General features: G+C 36.2%; 1 protein-coding gene across 42 annotated transcripts in view; it reads left to right on the top strand.

The window, feature by feature from the left end:
- CDC42BPA (CDC42 binding protein kinase alpha) overlaps window positions 1–19772 on the top strand; it is a 328933-nt gene that overhangs the window by 288204 nt on the left and 20957 nt on the right. For 23 of the 42 annotated variants that reach the window (XR_010585975.2, XM_074037870.1, XM_005541035.4 and 20 more), the window contains 6 exons: window positions 1334–1927; window positions 4440–4537; window positions 7294–7378; window positions 13552–13675; window positions 14364–14481; window positions 19443–19628. Coding sequence is in view for 37 of the 42 variants with exons in the window: in XM_074037870.1 (XP_073893971.1) it covers window positions 1334–1927; window positions 4440–4537; window positions 7294–7378; window positions 13552–13675; window positions 14364–14481; window positions 19443–19628 (1205 nt within the window). In the remaining 5 variants the exon portion in view is untranslated. Of the gene's footprint in view, window positions 1–1333; window positions 1928–4439; window positions 4538–7293; window positions 7929–13551; window positions 13676–14363; window positions 14482–16021; window positions 16765–19442; window positions 19629–19772 lie in introns of those variants that run through there. The other 19 variants (XR_010585989.2, XR_010585988.2, XM_005541041.4 and 16 more) reach the window with 4 other exon arrangements.

Below are 19772 nucleotides of genomic sequence, written 5' to 3'. Positions count from 1 at the left end.
GACCATCCTGGCTAACACGGTGAAACCCCATCTCTACTAAAAAATACAAAAAACTAGCTGGGCGAAGTGGCGGGCGCCTGTGGTCCCAGCTACTCGGGAGGCTGAGGCAGGAGAATGGCGTAAACCCGGGAGGCGGAGCTTGCAGTGAGCTGAGATCCGGCCACTGCACTCCAGCCTGGGCGACAGAGCCAGACTCAGTCTCAAAAAAAAAAAAAAAAAAAAAAATTTAACTCTAGATTCTAAATTCTACAAAGAGCAGGATTTGCTCTTATTTATCCTGTGACTAAAATTTTCCAGACCTAATTTGATATGTTTATAAATTAAAAGATTATTTTTAAATTTCTGTAGTCCCCCTGAGGTTTAAAACTTCAAATGTGTGTTGTCTTTCTTATATCATTTTATTTAACAGTTCTGTATGAACTCAGATTGCATTTCTTTTTTGTTTTATACGGAGTTTCGCTTTTGCTGCCTAGGCTGGAGTGCAGTGGCGTGATCTTGGCTCACTGCAACCTCCACCTCCCAGGTTCAAGTGATTCTCCTGCCTCAGCCTCCCAGTAGCTAGGATTACAGACATGCACCACCATGCCCGGCTAAGTTTGTATTTTCAGTGGAAACGAGGTTTCTCCATGTCGGCCAGGTTGGTCTCGAACTCCCAACCTCAGGTGATCCAATCACCCACCTTGGCCTCCCAAACTGCTGGGATTACAGGCATGAGCCACCGCACCCAGCCCAGATTGCATTTCTAAAGATGGAACATGAAAAAAAAATAAACAACTTGATTTTCATATTGTTCTGTTAGTATCAAAAGAGACAACAGCTATTAAAATGTGTTTGTTTGGAGGTTTTTCTTCTAGGGAAAAACTAAATGCTGGGTGAAATAAAGAGAAACCAATATAACTTGGTATTTATAAATATAATATTCTAAGTTTTATCTTTATATCAACTTAGATCATGGGAAAACAGTGCATTTAAGACAATGCATTGTTACCCATATAAAAACTTCTGAAAAGTGAGTTCTCTGTTTTTAAAAACGGGAATCCCATGGTGATGTTCCGTAGAATTTAGTGCCAGTAAAAAAGTTTTCCTTGAGGATTTGGCATACTTTTACACAAGAATCCTTTGGGGTTTGCCTTGGCTGCCAGAAATCTTAGGACTCAATACGTACTATAGGTGAGTTAAATTATCTTATGATGGGTTTAATTATCTTTTTTTCCTGTGACTTCTGATCTCTTATTCTTCCGTGTGTGCATCTGTAAGTTGACTTACATCCTTTTGAGTATAATTGGGATATGATGAATCAATAAAATTTTGATTTATTATTCTTTGTGTTTAGAAATTATTCGAGTTGGTGATAATAAGAAGATTCATCAGATTGAACTCATTCCAAATGATCAGCTTGTTGCTGTGATCTCAGGACGAAATCGTCATGTACGACTTTTTCCTCTGTCAGCACTGGATGGGCGAGAGACCGATTTTTACAAGCTGGCAGAAACTAAAGGGTGTCAAACCATAACTTCTGGAAAGGTGCGCCATGGAGCTCTCACATGCCTGTGTGTGGCTATGAAAAGGCAGGTCCTCTGTTATGAACTATTTCAGAGCAAGACTCGTCACAGAAAATTTAAGGAAATTCAAGTCCCATATAATGTCCAGTGGATGGCAGTCTTCAGTGAACAACTCTGTGTGGGATTCCAGTCAGGATTTCTAAGATACCCTTTGAATGGAGAAGGAAGTCCATACAGTATGCTCCATTCAAATGACCATACACTATCATTTATTGCACATCAACCAATGGATGCTATCTGCGCAGTTGAGATCTCCAGTAAAGAATATCTGCTGTGTTTTAACAGCATTGGGATATATACTGACTGCCAGGGCCGAAGATCTAGACAACAGGAATTGATGTGGCCAGCAAATCCTTCCTCTTGTTGTAAGATTCTCTTTCTTATGACTGTCTTACATTTATGTCTCTTTCCTTCCTTTTCCCTTCCACTTCATCTCCCAAGTGTTGTCATTGTTAATAACAGTTTTTTCAAAAAGTCATTCTTAATGCTTTTCCTCAGTATTGATTATGTTGTTGATGTAAAAACCATACGTAATTAGGCCAGGGCAAACAGGGCCAGCATTAGCATGCATGTGATTTAAACAAAACATCTTTCTGTGGAATATTTCACTAAGATGGATTTTTTACCCCATGTCGTATTTTGAAATAACCCTAAATTGTTATCTAATGGTCCCCCAAAATATGGTGCTTGTAAGCATCAGTGTCTCACAGAACTTATTCTGGAGAAGTAGTTACCAAGTGAATTATTTAATCAGGTATGTAAAGGTATAATATAGCATCTATAAGAGGTGTTTTTCAGTTTTCCATTTTTATCTAGATGGGTAGATATTTGTAATTGCTTATTTTACCCCTTCAAGAAATATGAAGATGTAATTATTGAATACTTTTTTTTTTTTTTTTTTGAGAGAGAGAGATGGAGTCTTCCTCTGTCATACAGGTTAGAGTACAGTGGTATCATCATAACCCACTGCAGCCTCCAACTCCTGGGCTGAAGCAATCCTCCTACTTTAGCCTCCTGAGTAGCTGGGACAACAGGTGCACACCACCATGCCCAGCTTGTTTTTACTTTTTGTTTTTGTAGAGATGATCTCAGTTGTTCAGGCTGGTCTCGATTTCTTGTCCTCAAGCAGTCCTCCCAACTTGGCCTCCCAAAGCACTGAGATTATAGGCTTGACTCACCACACCCAGCCTTATTGAATACTTTTAGTTATGGAATACTTTGGTTATTGAATATTCCAATCATTATGGAATATGTGCCATTGAATATGAGTTACAGCAATGAGTAAAATAGATAACAGTCTTACCCCCACAGAGCATGAGTGCAGTGGAAAAGATTCGTGATAAAGCAAGTAGTTGCAGTAGAATGTAAGTGCTATGATAGCAGAAGTAGAGAGTTCTATAGAACCACATAGGAGAAGTATTTCATCCATACTGTTTTGTTTTTAATGAAAAATACTTGAGCATGTTAAAATGCTGAAGGGAAAAAAAACCCCAGGGAACTATGTGGAACAGTTGTCTATATGGGAAATAGAGTAAGACCGCCAAGAAGACCAGAGAGGACAAAATTCAGAAGACAGGTGCATGAATTACTTGGGGAAAGGAGGAGTAAAACCTCTTCATTTGTAACAAGATAGGAGGAGGAGTTATGGGTATGGGTCTAGTCAAGGTTAGAGGTTCATTGCAAGAAAGTTTGGCAGGACAATCCATGCTTATTACAGAAAAATCAGAAAGTCTGCATAAACAGGACAAAAGAAAAATACGTCTAGTTCTACCCATCCAGACTTATTTTTTCCCCACCCTCCATCCTGGGATGAAAGGTTTAACTATTTTTTCTTGTTATTGTTGTTGTTTTTGTCTTTCCAACTTTTCAACTGCAGATCTTGGGAATTAACTATTTTTAATATTTCTTCTGAAAAATACAGTCTTAGGTGGGCACAGTGGCTTACACCTGTAATCCTAGCACTTCAGGAGACTGAGGCAGGAGGATTGCTTGGGGCCAGAAGTTCTAAGCCAACCTGGGCAACATAGCGAGAACCTGTGTCTATAAAAAATTTTCTTTAATTAGCCAGGTGTAGTGGTTGCATGCCTGTTGTCCCAACTACCCAGGAGGCCGAGGTGGGAGGATCACTTGAGCTATGATCATGCCACTTTTCTCCAGCCTAGGCAACACAATGAGACCTTATCTCTAAAAACACAAACCCACACACACTCTCACACTCTCTTTCTTATCAATAGAATAAATGCTGTTTTGTAACTGAGTCAGGTAATAATTATGATTATTCTAATGTAGAGTCAGAGTTGGAATGTCTGACTTTTTTGTATAGCTCTGCCAATAATTCCCTTTGTAACCTTAGTTTAAGTAAACCACTGAATCTTTCTTTGCTTGTGTTGATATTCATTTGTTGATATTCATTCTTTCAACAAGTATATATTGAGCATCTACCCTATTCATGTAACTATGCTACAGTGCTTTATTATACTTTCTTAACAGGGACTAGAACACTTACCTGGAGATTTCTCTACTTTCTAAGTTTGATTCACTGTCAATAACTTAACTACTTTTAGGAATCAAATACTTTAAATATAATGAAATTCCTTTATAGAACTCATGTTGGGCAGGGAAATAGTATACCCCTGGTGCTTACAAAATCCGTCTATATTATAATGGCTATATAATCTGACATTGGTGTGCCAGTTCTTCATTTACGATATAAGTTCTATTTGCTTCAAAAATATTTTGATTTGGCTACTATATGATAGCCACATAGGATTTGGGTGGGATTCCACTCTACAGTTATTTAGTGTAGACCTTTCAAAATATTTGGGGTTTAATAGTTAAAAGTAATCCACAAGCTGCCCCCTCCTTCTCTTCTCCCAGGTTACAATGCACCATATCTCTCGGTGTACAGTGAAAATGCAGTTGATATCTTTGATGTGAACTCCATGGAATGGATTCAGACTCTTCCTCTCAAAAAGGTAATTTAACATTAAAATGTTGGCTAAGCCAACTGAGTATAAGTGAAAACACTAAATTACTACATAGTAATTTTTTTTTATTAACTCAACATTTTGTGGCATGTGTAATTGGCAGTTTGAGACTTAGCTAAGAGTGAGAAAATAGAAACAGAAATAAAGTTGGTTAATTTCCTTAGGCCTAGCTAAAACCATACTAATTTTACTATATTTGGTTTATGAAAAGTATGATTACTATTATTATGAACAACTAGAATATATCCTACAACCTAAAATAAAATGTCAGTGTTATCTTCCACTTTTGGATTAAGGAGCTCTGAGAGACTACACGATTATTATGAATTATAACTGTTATTCACCCAGTGTTTAATCTTGTGAGGACAGATTTAACAGGCTAGAAAAGTGGTTAAACTTAGAATCAAAACTGTTTAAGTGTCTCATAATTGAAAAATAAAGATTTCATATATTCCTAATAAAATGTAATATTTTTCTTAATTTATAATCCTATGTTTCCATAACACAGAGAATTTTTACAAGTATAGAACTGCTAGTTTGCAAAAATGAAGAGCAATAGTTTCATGTAGATAGATGTGATATATATATAGCATGTATGATTAGTTGGGGGACAGGGTTTAGAGAATACGTGAAAGTCGCTGAGATGATATTTCAAAATTAGCTCCCATTTAAAATCATAATGGCATTTTAAAAAGCTCTTGTAAATACTGCCAGATTATCTGAAGCAACTAAAATATACTCTAGTTTGTAAATTTGGACTGGTCATTATTACTTTTCTGTGGGGTTTTTTTGTTGTTTTTTGTTTTGTTTTGTTTTTGTTTTTGTTTTTGAGACAGGGTCTCGCTGTGTCATCCAACCTGGAGTGCAGTGACATGATTTCGGCTCACTGCAGCCTCCGCCTCCTGGGTTCAAGCGATTCTCCCACCTCTGCCTCCCGAATAGCTGGGACTACAGGTGTACACCACCATGCCCTGCTGATTTTTGTGTTTTTAGTAGAGACAGGGTTTCACCGTGTTGGCCAGGCTGGCCTCGAACCTCTGACCTCAAGTGATCCGCCTGCCTCTGACTCCCAAAGTGCTGGGATTACAGGCGGGAGCCACTGCACCCAGCCCTATTTGATTTTTATCATGTAATTTTTGCAATATATGTGAAAGAATAAATATATGGCCTTTGTGAGGGATAATAATAAACTGATCACTCATGAACCTACCTCCTAACCTGAGAATCAGAACATCACTCATATAACTGCAAACTGCATCATGTGCTTATCATTCCTTTGCTTTTCTTAAAATACAGAATTTTTGCTTATTTAAGTATCCATAAATAATATATCTTTCAGTTTTGCTTGGTTTTGAGTTTTATAAAAATGTTATAATATATAGTCATTTTCTATCTTGCTTTCTTCACTCATCCACCAAGTCTCATTCATTCATGTTGTTACATATACCGGAGTTTATTGCTTTTCAGTACTATAAAATATTCTGTTGCGTGAACTTATCTGTTCCCTGATGGGTAGACATTGAATTATTTACTAGCTTTTTGCAATTGTGATGTTGCTGCATATGTTTTTTGGAATAGTTTTCAGGAGTTTCAGTCATATACCTAGGAGCAGAATCAATGGGACATAGGGAGTTCAGTTATTCAGCTTTATGAGATAGTGTCATATTATTTTCCAAAGTAATTGTACCAACCAGTACTCCCATCAACAGCGTAAAGGAATTCTTATCCACATACTAGTACTTTCCATTGTCAGGATTCATAGGTTTTGTAAATGGTTACAAAGTAGTATTTCGTTGAAGTTTCAATTTGCATGTCCCTAACTAACTGTGTAGTTGAAAGTCTTTTGTATGTTTATTCATCATTCATATTTCCTCTTCCATGAAATGCCTGGTCATGCTTTTTGCTCATTTTGCTATTGGATTGGCCACATTTTTCCTATTTATTAGAATTCTTTATACATTGTGGATACTGGCTAATAATGGATATGTAAATCTTTTTCTTCTTTGTGACCTATTCATTCATTTGTATTTGGCTGAACAGAAGTTACTGATTTTAATGTAGTTAAATGTATCTTTCTTTTCCTTTATGTTTGTCTTTTTTCTCCTGTTTAAGAAACTCTTTCCTACCTTAAAGTCATAATATACATTCTATTTTCCTCCAAACATTTTACCTTTTTTTTAATCTTTTTTAAATTTATGTACCCAACCTCCAAACATTGTAAAGCTCAGCCTATTACATTTCTGTTTTTAATCCAATTGGAATTGATGCTTTTGTGTATGGTGTGAAGTAGAGATTTTATTTTATTGGTTCCATATAACCAGTTGTTCAATCACTATTTACTGACAGTCCCTCCTTTCCCCAGTGATCTACCCTTCCATCTCCATCATATCTATGCATTTAGTTTTTGATAGTAAGAATTCATAAATCAGCCATGTTGATATCTTCTTAGTATAACTGGTCATTAATGGCTTTAAAATGTCTAAGGTTTAAATGTACTTCTACTTATTTGTTCATTTGCCTAGGATAGCCTTCCTTTAAAATGTTATCATTGTAAGTTTGTTTGTTCAAATTAGATAGTATTATACCTTTCCAGTCAGAATTATTGTTGATTTTTCTGAGAGGGCTGTATTTTGAAGTAGATAAGCAAGAAGTCTTAATAAGGTGTACTTTATAAGCAGGACGTACGTTTTATAATTTAGTTTTTAAAGGTTTTGTCAAAATACTAATTTTGTTTTTTATTTTAGGTTCGACCCTTAAACAATGAAGGATCATTAAATCTTTTAGGGCTGGAGACCATTAGATTAATATATTTCAAAAATAAGATGGCAGGTAAGAAAATATATATATTCATAGGGATAGCTTCATTGGAAATATTATTTCTAAGCTACCTGCCCAAGGTCACATTAATAGTAAGTGCCAGAGTCCAGATTTCAACACAGGTGTATCTTACTCCAAGTCTATGATGTTGGCCAGTCACATTCTTAATATATTAGAATAAATTACTAAGCAAAAAGTCATTCTGTTCAAGCTCGTGTAAGTATTTGATTCTAATGTACCTTGTTATTTTTCTGTGGAGTACCTGGGTAAGTAGAGAAAGTGTAGCTGATTATATCTTCTGTATTTTCAATATTGTAGAACCTAACCAAAATTTGTAACATTAAAATTATAAACACTCATCTAGAGTTGAGGAATATGTCTTCAGGAACATATCGCCTGCCAGTGTACAGGGCCTAGCACTTCGGAAGTGGTGATGTCAGCATAGGAAGAAGCAGGAAAGAGAGGAGAGTCACGGGAGTGCCTGGAACCAGGAGAGGGAATGGAGACCCAGAGTGTTACAGACAGGAGGGGAGGATATTTGGTCAGTGACCAAAATATTGAGGTGAGACTGTCACACATGTTATTACATACCACACATAAAATGCCAGGGAGACTGCTCACATAGAATTAAATGTTGTTTGCCTGTCAGGGTGTCCAAACAGTTAAAGTCTCAGTTTTAACAAATATTATTATGGTACCCTCTTCTACATAATAAAGTCATTTTTGTGTCATAGCAGCAAATTTCTGTATTATAGAAGTATTTGTAAATTTCTGATCTGTTATGGCAGGTCTGTTAGCGAGGATGTATTTATGGTACATTATGTATTTAAAATAATTTTTTTTTTTGAGACGGAGTCTCACTCTGTTGCCCAGGCTATAGTGCAGTGGCACAATCTTGGCTCACTGCATCCTCCTCCTCCCAGGTTCAAGTGATCCTCCCACCTCAGCTTCCTGAGTAGCTAGGATTATGGGTGTGCACCACCGCACCCAGCTAATCTTTTGTGTTTTTAGTAGAGACAATTTCACCATGTTGGCCAGGCTGGTCTTGAACTCCTGACCTCAAATGATCCGCCCGCCTCAGCCTCCCAAAGTACTGGGATTATAAGCCTGAGCCATCACGCCCGGCCAGTATTTAAAATAATTTAAGTGGACAAATATAAGTAAAAATATTGGCTTCAAGAAAACACATTAAAATGTTTAGACCCATTATTTTGGGGTAGTGAATTTTTTTTTTTTTTTTTTTTTTTTTTTTTTTGAGACGGAGTCTCACTCTGTTGCCAGACTGGAGTACAGCGGCGCCATGTTGGCTTACTGCAACCTCTGCCTCCTGGGTTCAAGCGATTCTCCTGCCTCAGCCTCCTAAGTAGCTGGGATTACAGGCACGCACCCCCATGCCCAGCTAATTTTTTTGTATTTTTAGTAGAGACGGTTTCACCATGTTGGCCAGGATGATCTCCATCTCCTGACCTCGTGTTCCACCCACGTTGGCTTCTGAAAGTGCTTTGATTGCAGGTGTGAGCCAAAGTGCCTGGCCATGAAATTATTATCTTAATGGTTTTTTCCCACCTACCCCATATTCCTCCAATAAATTTGTCTTTTCTACTATCAAAAAAAAAATCCATCAGAAGTTTTCTGTGATTATTTTTGTTGGTTTTGTTTTATTTTGTTGGTGTGTTTTTATGTTATAAGTACTAGAATACACAAAATTGCTTGATTTCTGGTTCAGTGCATTGGTACGTTGTCTTGGAACCAGAGGTTTCTTGGTGAACATAGCAGGAATCTATGCTAAGAGTACATTCCATTATGACTTAAGAAAGGATATTCAGGTTTTAAAGGTGATTCTCATTCAGAGATGGATACCTCGTGAAGTTAATGAAATGTAAACTTTAGATACTTCACTTCCAAGACCCATACTTAGTTTTATACAGGCATACCCCCATTTTATTGTGTGGCACTTTATCGTGCTCCACAGGTACTACATTTTTTACAAATCGCAGGTTTATGGTAACCCTGCCTCCAGTAAGTCTCAGCGCCATTTTTCCAATAGCATGTGTTGACTTCATGTCTCCGTTTCACATTTTGGTAATTCTTGCAATATTTCAAACTTTTTCACTGTTATTCTGTCTGTTATGGTGATTTGTGATCAGTGATCCAAATTTGAAGTTATTGTAATTGTTTTGGGGTGCCACAAACCATGCCCATATAAGATGCCAAACTTAATTGATAAATGTGTGTGTTCTGACTGTTCAACCAAGCAGCTGTTCCCTGGTCTCCCTCCCTTTCATTGGGCCTCTCTATTCTCTGAGAACCAACAATAGTGAAATTAGGCCAATTAATAGCCCTACAATAGACTCTAAGTGTTCAACTGAAGAGTCGCACATCTCTTACTTTAAATCAAAAGCTAGAAATGATTAAACTTAATGAGGAAGGCATATTGAAAGTCAAGATAGACTGCAAGCTAGGCCTCTTAACAGTTAGCCAAGTCATGAGTGCAAAGGAAAAGTTCTTGAAAAAAATTAAAAGTGCTGCTACAGAGAACACATGAATGATAAAGTGAAACAACCTTATTGCTGTTATGGAGAAAGTTTTAGTGATCTGGATAGACTGTGAGCTGCAACATTCCCTTAAGCCAAAGCCTAATCCAGAGCAAAACTTTCTCTTCAATTCTATAAAAGCTGAGAGCTGTCAGGAAACTGCAGTAGAAAAGAAGCTAGCAGAGTTTGGGTCATGAGATTTAAGGAAAGACGCCATCTTCATAACATAAAAATGCAAGGTGAAACAGCAAGTATTGATGTACAAGCTGCAGCAGTTTATCCAGAAGACATAGCTGAGATAATTGATGAAGGTGGCTACACTGAACAATACAAAATTCAGTTTAGCTAAAACAGACTTCCATAAGATGCCATCTAGGACTTTCATAGCTAGAGAGAAGTCAATGTCTGGCTTCAGAGCTTCAAAGGACAGGCTGACTCTTGTTAGGGATTATTGTAGCTTGTGGCTTTACGTTGAAGCCAGTGCTCATTTACCATTCGAAAAAATCCTAGGCCCTTAAGAGTTACAGTAACTCAGCTGGGCACAGTGGCTCACACCTATAATCCCAGCACTTTGGGAGGCTGAGGCAGGCAGATCACCTGAGGTCAGGAGTTTGAGACCAGCCTGACCAACATGGAGAAGCTCTGTCTCTACTAAAAATACAAAATTAGCCAGGTGTGGTGGCGCATGCCTGTAATCCCAGCTACTCAGGAGGCTGAGGCAAAAGAATTGCTTCAACCTGGGAGGTGGAGGTTGCAGTGAGCCGAGATTGCGCCATTGCACTCCAACCTGAGCAACAAGGGCGAAACTCCATCTCAAAAAAAAAACAAAAAAAGAAATATGGTAACTCTACTCTGCCTATATTTTATAAGCAGAACAACAAAGTCTGGATGGCAACATATCTGTTTACAGGATGTCACTGAAAATTTTAAGCCCACTGTTGAGATCTACTGCTCAGAAAAGAAAGACTTCTTTCAAAATATTACTGTTCATTGACAATGCACCTAAGTCACCCAAAATTTCTGATGGAGATGTACAAGGAGATTAATTTCACATCTGCTAACACAGTATCCATTCTGTAGCCCATGGACAAAGGAGTAATTTTGACTTTCAAGTCTGATCATTTAAGAAACGTATTTCATAAGGCTATAGCTGCCATAGATAGTTATTCCTCTGATGAATCTGGGCAAAATAGATTGAAAACCTTCTGGAAAGGATTCATCATTCTAGATGCCATTAAGAACATGTGTGATTCATGGGAAGAGGACAAAATACCAATATTCACAGGAGTTTGGAAGAAGCAGGTTCCAGCACTCATGGATGACTTTTAGAGGTTCAAGACATCAGTGAAGGAAATAACTACAGATGTGGTGAAAAGAGCAAAAGAACTACTAGAATTAGAAGTGGAGACTGAATTGCTGCAATCGTATGATAAATTTGATTGGATAAGGTGTTGTATCTCATGGGTAAGCAAAAAAAAAAAAAATGGTTTCTTGAAATGAAATCTACTCCTGGTGAAGATGTTAAGAACATTGTTGAAAAAGCAAGAAAATATTTAGAATACTACATACACTAAGGTGATAGGGCAGAGGCAGGGTTTGAGAGGATTGACTCCAGTTTGGAAAGGAATTCTACTGTGGGTAAAATGTTGTCAAACAGCATCATTATGCTACGGAGAACCGTGTTTTGTGAAAGGAGGAGTTAGTGTGGCAAACTTTATTGTTGTCTCACTTTAAGAAACTGCTGCAGCCATTCCAACCTTCAGCAACCACCAGCCTGCTCAGTCAGCAGCTTATCCACATCCCTCCTACTATCAACAAGAATACGACTCATGGAGGTGAAGATGATTGTTAGCATTTTTTGGCAATAAAGCATTTTTAAATTATGGTATGTATGTTATTTTTTTTAGACATGTACCGTTGCCCACTTAACAGACTACAGTATAATGTAAACATAATGTATATGCACTGAAAGAGCAAAAAAATTGTGTGACTTGCTTTATTTTGATACTTGTTTTATTATGTGGTCTCAAACTGAACCTGCACTTTCTCCAAGGTATGCCTGTATTCTGTTTCTTAGAGGAACTCCACATATTTGTATAAGATTGGCTCCACCCTGTTCTCACTGTGTGTGACTATGCTGGTCTTAAATGTGTTCATACCCACTATGTGTCTGTAAGACAAAACTTACTCTGACTTGTCTCTTCCCATGCTTTTTCATCTTTCTACTCTAGGCTAAGAGTAGAGGTAGATCTTGGAGAAGAGGGACCTGACAAAATTTTAATGTAGTTGTCTTTTTCTTTGACAAAGGAAGGAAATCGCATCTCAAGAGGTTCTTTCTTTTTCTGTGTTTTGCTTTCTCTGTCATTTCTTAAGAGTCAGTGTTTCTGCAGCCCTCTGCCTGTCCAAAATCTCCCATTGCCACCCTAAGTCTCCAAGACCTGCTTTACCCTCATAATTCTCAAATTCCAAATTTGTGTCCCACATTATCATTCACTTCAAAAACTCTATTCTTTGACTGGGCATGGTGGTGCATGTGCCTGTAATCCCAGTTCTTTGGGAGGCCAAGACAGCAGGATCACTAGAGCCCAGGAGGTTGAGGCTGCAGTGAGCTGTGATGGTGCCACTATACTCCAGCCTGGGCAACAGAGCAAGACCCTGCCTCAAAAAAATAAATAATAATAATTCTATTTTTAAAATATGTATTATTAGGAAAGCAGTCTGCCTAAGCCATATTATTATGCCACGAGTATCATGTTGCACTTTTGCTAATTATCACCTTTATTTTCTTATAGGCTCATTTCGCTTCTTCCCACCTCCTCCTTCTCACTTCAGCTTTTTGGGTGTTGAAAACTTCTAAACTTTCCTCTTTTTCCTTATCTTATTTAGATAATGACACCCTTTGTTGTGTTATATGGATACAGTTGTCTATTTTTTTCTTCTTTTCACATAGCTCAGCATGTTTTGGGAGTCCCTGGCAGACAGTTTTGTTTACTTCTAGATATTAAAACTGACATCGGATAAGACTGTCACTGGGTTGCTAGGTGTATATGATTAAACATCTACCCCCAAGATTAGAAGAGGAGAAATAGTGACAGATTCTTACCTTTTGTAAAGGAAGGGTAGTGGGAGCACAGCTCCTTTTTTTTAACTCCATGTCTCATAGATTAAACCTTGCAAAGGAAATTTTTTTTATTATGTAAAGATAGTTGTTATTGTTGTTTACCATTTATGCCTGATTACTGCCCAGGGTAACAATAGTAGCTCTTTAACAACACCCTAAGCCATTGAAATCAATACCTGGAGGGAGAGAAAACACAGTATTGAGATACTGAGGTGGGGTGGGGTGGCTGATTAGAGTGACAGAACACCAAGGCAAGTACAGTTTTCTTCTAGTAAAATTATGCCATACTATGTTTATAATCAAGTAAAAATGAAAGTATATTTTGTAAGCTATGTTTACTTTCAGCATATTATCTGTTTACATAGGTTCTGTTAAATATTATTTACTGTGGTTATCAACCCAACATTTAAAAACCAGAATTGCATATACTTGTACTATCATTGTTTGTACTGTCTTGGAGGTTAATAGATAAAAAGCATTTTAACAGTTTAAAGAACATCATTATCGTTTGTATTTTTTCGTTTTAACAGAAGGGGACGAACTGGTAGTTCCTGAAACATCAGATAATAGTCGGAAACAAATGGTTAGAAATATTAACAATAAGCGGCGTTATTCCTTCAGAGTCCCAGAAGAGGAAAGGATGCAGCAGAGGAGGTAGATATTTAACCTGTACTATCATCCATGCCTGCTTGTACATCTGGGACTACTTGGTGATGATACTATATTTGATTTGGAAGGAAAATTGGGTATCTGAAAATCTCATTCATCTGTGGTGTCAAAAACTGCAATAATGAATGTAACTTCTCTGTCTCATTTTAATTAATATTCTCAAAATTGTGAGTATGCACCGGATTAAAGTACCATATTTTTATTCACCTTATTCACTTCTCTATGAATATGGAATAGTCATACTTTTGGATTGTGTACCTTTCTACAATATAAGCATAGGACATAGCTGTGCATACAGTAAACCTGTATATGTCTAAGAAGTTCAGACTTTTCATGAGCAAACAGAAGTAGGATTGAAGTGTTACCATTTTTAAAGAGATACATAAAATGTTCAGAATTATATGTAAAATAGAGCTTCTTTGATGTCTTAAGTATTTGAAAAGACCCTCTCTACTTTTCCACCTAAAATAATAAGATCTTGTATTTAAAATTTAAAACAAAACATTCTAAGGAAGTAAATTTTTAATTGAGTATATTCTGTTACTCTAATTATATTCTTATTAATGTGATTTAACAGTTGTATTTTTATTAAAATTAAGTGTGCTTAATTTTTTTCATAAGCTACATAAATTAACTATGGAAACAGTGTCTAAACAGATGCTTTGTTTTACAGGGAAATGCTACGAGATCCAGAAATGAGAAATAAATTAATTTCTAATCCAACTAATTTTAACCACATAGCACACATGGGTCCTGGAGATGGAATACAGATCCTTAAAGATCTGCCCATGGTAAGAGGAATTAAGAGTGAATGTAAAAAAGTGCAGATGTCGGGGGAATATAAACAGGCTTATGCATAAACTTCAAAGGATATGTGAATGTAATGAGGAAATGTTTCTCTCAGTATACCACAATATGTCTAAGATACATGATGACATACCTGATGAACAAAACATAAAATTTAGACATCTGTCAAAAGCCAAACAAATCAAGTTCTTATTTAGTTCCATATTGGAGAATTTCTCCCATGCCTATGTTTACTATTGTTGGTGGAAGAAACTACCAGATTTGGAGAGGTTCTATACCAAATTTGGAATGTGGTTACCAAATCACTAAAATTTCACTACATATTAGCAAATCAATACAGATATTTGGCCTACTCTTTTTTTTTTTTTTCTTCCCAGAGAACCACATTAGCTTGTTCATTAATGGTCACATCTGTCCGATAGTTGTGAAATTAAATCTTTTTCCTTTGCCGAGTTACAAACATTACCTGGTCAGTTGTACATGAAAAAGTATAACATAGGCCGGGTGTGGTGGCTCATGCCTGTAATCCCAGCACTTTGGGAGGCCAAGACGTGCGGATTGCTTGAGGCCAGGAGTTAAAGACCAGCCCAGGCGACATAAGCAAGACCCCATTTCTTTTTTTTTTTTTTTTTTTTTTGAGATGGAGTCTCGCTCTGCCACCCAAACTGGAGTGCAATGGTGTGATCTCAGCTCACTGCAACCTCTGTCGCCCAGGTTCAAGCGATTCTCCTGCTTCAACCTCCTGAGTAGCTGGGATTACAGGCGCCCAGCACCATGCCCGTCTAATTTTGTATTTTTAATAGAGATGGGGTTTCACCGTGTTGATCAGGCTGGTCTCGAACTCCTGACCTTGTGATCCTCCTACCTCAGCCTCCCAAAGTTCTGGGATTACAGGCATGAGCCACCAAGCCCGACCAAGACCCTATTTCTATAAAAACATAACTGGGCTTTGTAATGTGTGCCTATAGTCCTAGTTACTCGGGAGGCTGAGGTGGGAGGATTACTTGAGCCCAGGAGTTTGAGGCTGTGGGGAGCTATGATTGGCTTTGCATTGGGCAACTGAGCAAGACTGTATCTCAAAAAAAGAGAAAAAAGTACAACATTGGAGAACTATTCTGTTTTAACAATATGAAGATTAGGCTCTGAGACTTGTCATGTTTAAATTAAGAATATTAGTGGAATTAGCCAGGCTCTGTACATTTCAGTACCATAGTTCTCTCAACATACTATTAAAACTGTAAAAATGACCCTTTTGATTGGTAGTGATAGCTGCTAAATTTTGCACAGAATTTTAAATATAATTCATATTTCATGGCAATTTGGGAGATGATTTGTGAATCTTGACCCCAATTGCTCTCTAAGGAAATCTGTCTTAATTAAACCACATTATCAACACTACAGTGATAGAAGATATAAACATCTATTACTGACAGAAATTGATCGATAATATAGTTCGGTGTGCAGTCCAGTTTCTTTAAATTTAAAAAAACACTTTCTAAAGGGAGGTTTGCATTTATTTCATAGGAAGAGAAAAAAATCTGCATTCAAGTCTGAGTTCTTCATTGTAAACATCTCAGTTCATCAGTTGGCTCTGCTTGCTTATGAATGAATGTGACATTCTTACTACCAGTACCAATAATATCAAAATATCATATATTCATAGTAATGTACTTTTCTTTATGGAGTTCAAACCAGCCTCATTAATCACTTAGGTTTTTGGAATAGGGTTAGCTCTGCTGAGTAAATATTTAAAAAGTGCAAAACTAGATTACAGCTTATCTTGATATAGTACTTTTAAAAATTTTCAGGTCGAGCCCATGAAATATTAAAACTGTTATACTTTTCTATCATGTTTAAAAGCTATACTTTTTTTTTTTTTTTTTAACCTTTTCCTGGTAGTGAGATCTCAGATTTCTCTCCATTCTTTTCCCATTAGGAACATTTGCTTAAAGTCCTGAGTCTGGTCCTCAGAAGTAAACATACCATAACTATAGAGTCCAAAGCCTGTTGTTTTTCCTTGTGGAAGGTGGAATGTCAGGCACAAAATACCTTAAAGAATTTTTTTAAGTTGTGATAGATAACTGAAATGTGAATATATTTACGACTTATATTTGATAAGTCAAGTGCCGTGTAGAATTTTAATTAAACTTTTTAAATTGAGTTAGTAGTTTCTTCAATACATAATATGTAGTTAGCATTATGTAGGGATAGCAGGATACAGATTTCAAATATATATGTTGCAAAACAAAACATCAGCAAATATAAAATTATTTCAGTAGTTACAAGGTTTTTAATAGATATTCTTTTAAAATTGAAATTTCTTACACTTTTGTTTCATTTTACTACACAGAAAAGAATGTTTTGATCTCCTACATTCCGACAATGTAGCTAGAAGTATTATAGAAAATATTTGTAGACATTCTATTCTAGCCCACATATTACAGTGTTTAACAGAATGTTACTCTGCTTGGTGTCCTTCTGCTATCAGGTGAAAAATCCGTTTGCTAATGTTTCAGAGTTCTTTCAGACCTTCGTATCCAATAAGACTGCACCTTGATGCCAAAATGTCAGATTTGAAACACTGTAAGAACTTTTATATCAGAGATCCCTCCTTACTCTACATTTTCTTCCCTCTTCCTTCCACCACTTTAAGAAAAAAAAAAAGAGATAAAAAGAAAAAATCTGTATCTTTTTATTCAAAATAAGGTCTAGTCTTTATTGATAAGATAGCATTTTCCACAGAATCATTAGACTGCTTGATTTTTAGTATTTGTTGTCACCTAATTTTGTTAACACATGATAATGGTTCTTTTTGGCATTAACACAAGTGACTTTTTGCCCTCTCATTGCAATTCCGTTTTTAATGTGCCCTTCATTGCTTTAACGTTTTCTTATCACGTAAGTGCTTTTGTATTTCCAGGACAAGAAGTTGGTGCAAATTTTTGAAACCTGTTTCTTCACCTGTACATGTAGTATGCATCAAAGATTTTATCTGTCTGAATTCCTGTTCTTCACAAGCAGATTTTATTTTCACATGACTTTTTTCTGTTTCACTACCAAAGGACATATAACCTGAGGCTTTTTTATAGGCATCATTGAAACATCTAACAAATATTTATTGAGCTCTTACTGTGTGCCCAGAACCATCTTCATCTCAGAGTAGACACTAGTAAATATAATAATATGCATGTCTGAAAATAATTAAGCATGCCTGTACTTGTGTATGTATCTGTTGAAAAGCTTGTGATATTTTAATGTATTCTCAGATGTTAATATGTTCTTTCCATTGAAATAGAATTATTACAAACTGTCTCATAAAATAAAGAATTAAATTTATCTAATGTTAACATATATGAGTTTTTAAATACCAAAGCCACATGTTGTCATCTATTCAAAGAGCATGTGTCTCAGACATTTTTATGTTTTAATTTATTCAAATCAGTATTGCTTTCCTGTGAAATACTTATAAGCTTAGAAAGTTTATTGTATGTCTTTAGAAATTTAATTCTGTTGCTTTTGTGCCAGATGATCTTGAAACAGAATTGTTCGCTTTTTGAATATGGAAGGGGCAGTGAGGCTAAGTAAGGGAGTCATATACCTGTATCAGATCCAAACCTTTATTTGTATCTAAGTGAGCCAAGACAATGTAAGCAATTAATATAAGATGGTTTGTGTGGCTTATAAATAGATGCTATATTCATTTTCTTGAATTTTTAAAATAATCTACCGTTTTTAATACATGGTTGCTATTTGTAGTAAAGAACAAATTTTTCTCTAATTTGGATGCAAGGATAATACTTTACCTCTAGAAGATTTATTTTTAGCACATTACATTTCTCCTAGCTTTTAATGCATTACTAAAATTGTTAATAAAAATATATTTTCGAGCGTAGTGGCATCCTGGAGCTTAAAGAGTCAAAGTTTCAGGTAGAAAGTACTGATTTTATTCATATCTCTGGAATAAAAACATGATCTTACATGGGAGCCTTTCTTTTAAGCCTAGGTAATTTATGCGATCTCTTTACAAAGCAGGTTCATCTCAGCTCGTGGGAACACGAATGCCATGCTGGATTCAGTTAGCATTCTCTCCAACATGCCATTCACCCTCTGCCTCTAATGAAGGGATCATGTTTTCTGGAAACATAACTGTTCTTCAAGAACTGAATCCTGAAAATTCCCATTAGAGAAGGTGACTGGCTACTGAGTGTTGGTTCCTGAATATTCAGAAGTAGTTCTTTTATCTCTAAAATTAGTCCTTGGATTCAAAAGCTTTTTTCTATGTCTTTGATATTATATTATTTCATTTTTAAATAATATACCTGAACATTGAAGGGAAGATTTTTAACTTAAGAAAATAAACATGTTCTTTTTGGGTGTCTAAATGGAAATAAGCTTGGGCTGCTTAAAGGTAAACCAATAATTAGTATATTCCATGGCTAACTGTTATAAGGAAATAAAATCAGTAAAAACAAACACATTATCAGGGAATGGTTTTACATGGTTTTATATTTCTAAAGAAGCAGTTTCATAACACATCTGTTTAGAAGCTGTTGTAGGTTCACTTGTTCATTTTCTTGCTTCTTTCTTGCTTTTTCTATCCTTAATGTTTGGTAGATTTGCCATATTTTGATTGTGTTATTACATAAGAAAATACTGAAGTAAACTCTGAAAGTCTAGTATCTCCAAAAGTCCAAATTCTCCTTACTTAACTATTTTAATTAAAGAATAATTTTATAGAAAAGAATGATCTTTTTGCAAATCAGCTATTTAAGTAACTGGCAAGAGTATTATAAAATTTAACTTTCTAAGACCTAAAAGTATTTCATTAAGGATTCAGCTCTGATATAAGATACTATTCCATTTGTTCTATGTGCATGTTGTGTGAAATGTGAATCCATTTCCATCACCTTATTGCCTTTTTTCATCTTTCTTTTGTTTTTGATAGCCAGGTTTCCCTTATCCATCCCCTCATCATCACTCCGGTCTGATCTCCTCTCCGATCAACTTTGAACACATCTATCACATGACTGTTAATTCTGCTGAAAAATTTCTCTCTCCTGATTCCATAAACCCTGAATATTCCCCGTCTCTACGCTCTGTCCCTGGTACACCAAGCTTTATGACTCTGAGGGTATGAACAGCTGAGTCAGGTGTTAACTTTTACTAACCATGTATGGATTTCCTTTTGCCTGGCTTTAATAAGTAACACCGCTGAGATGGTGCCATCTTGTGAACCTTTTCCTTTGGCCTATTTCTTTCCTGCCAAACTTCTCCT

Source organism: Macaca fascicularis, chromosome 1 (assembly GCF_037993035.2).
Source record: "Macaca fascicularis isolate 582-1 chromosome 1, T2T-MFA8v1.1".
Taxonomy (NCBI): Eukaryota; Metazoa; Chordata; class Mammalia; order Primates; family Cercopithecidae; genus Macaca; species Macaca fascicularis.
The sequence above is the reverse complement of the archived record's forward strand: the minus strand, read 5'-3'. Positions and strand labels throughout refer to the sequence as shown.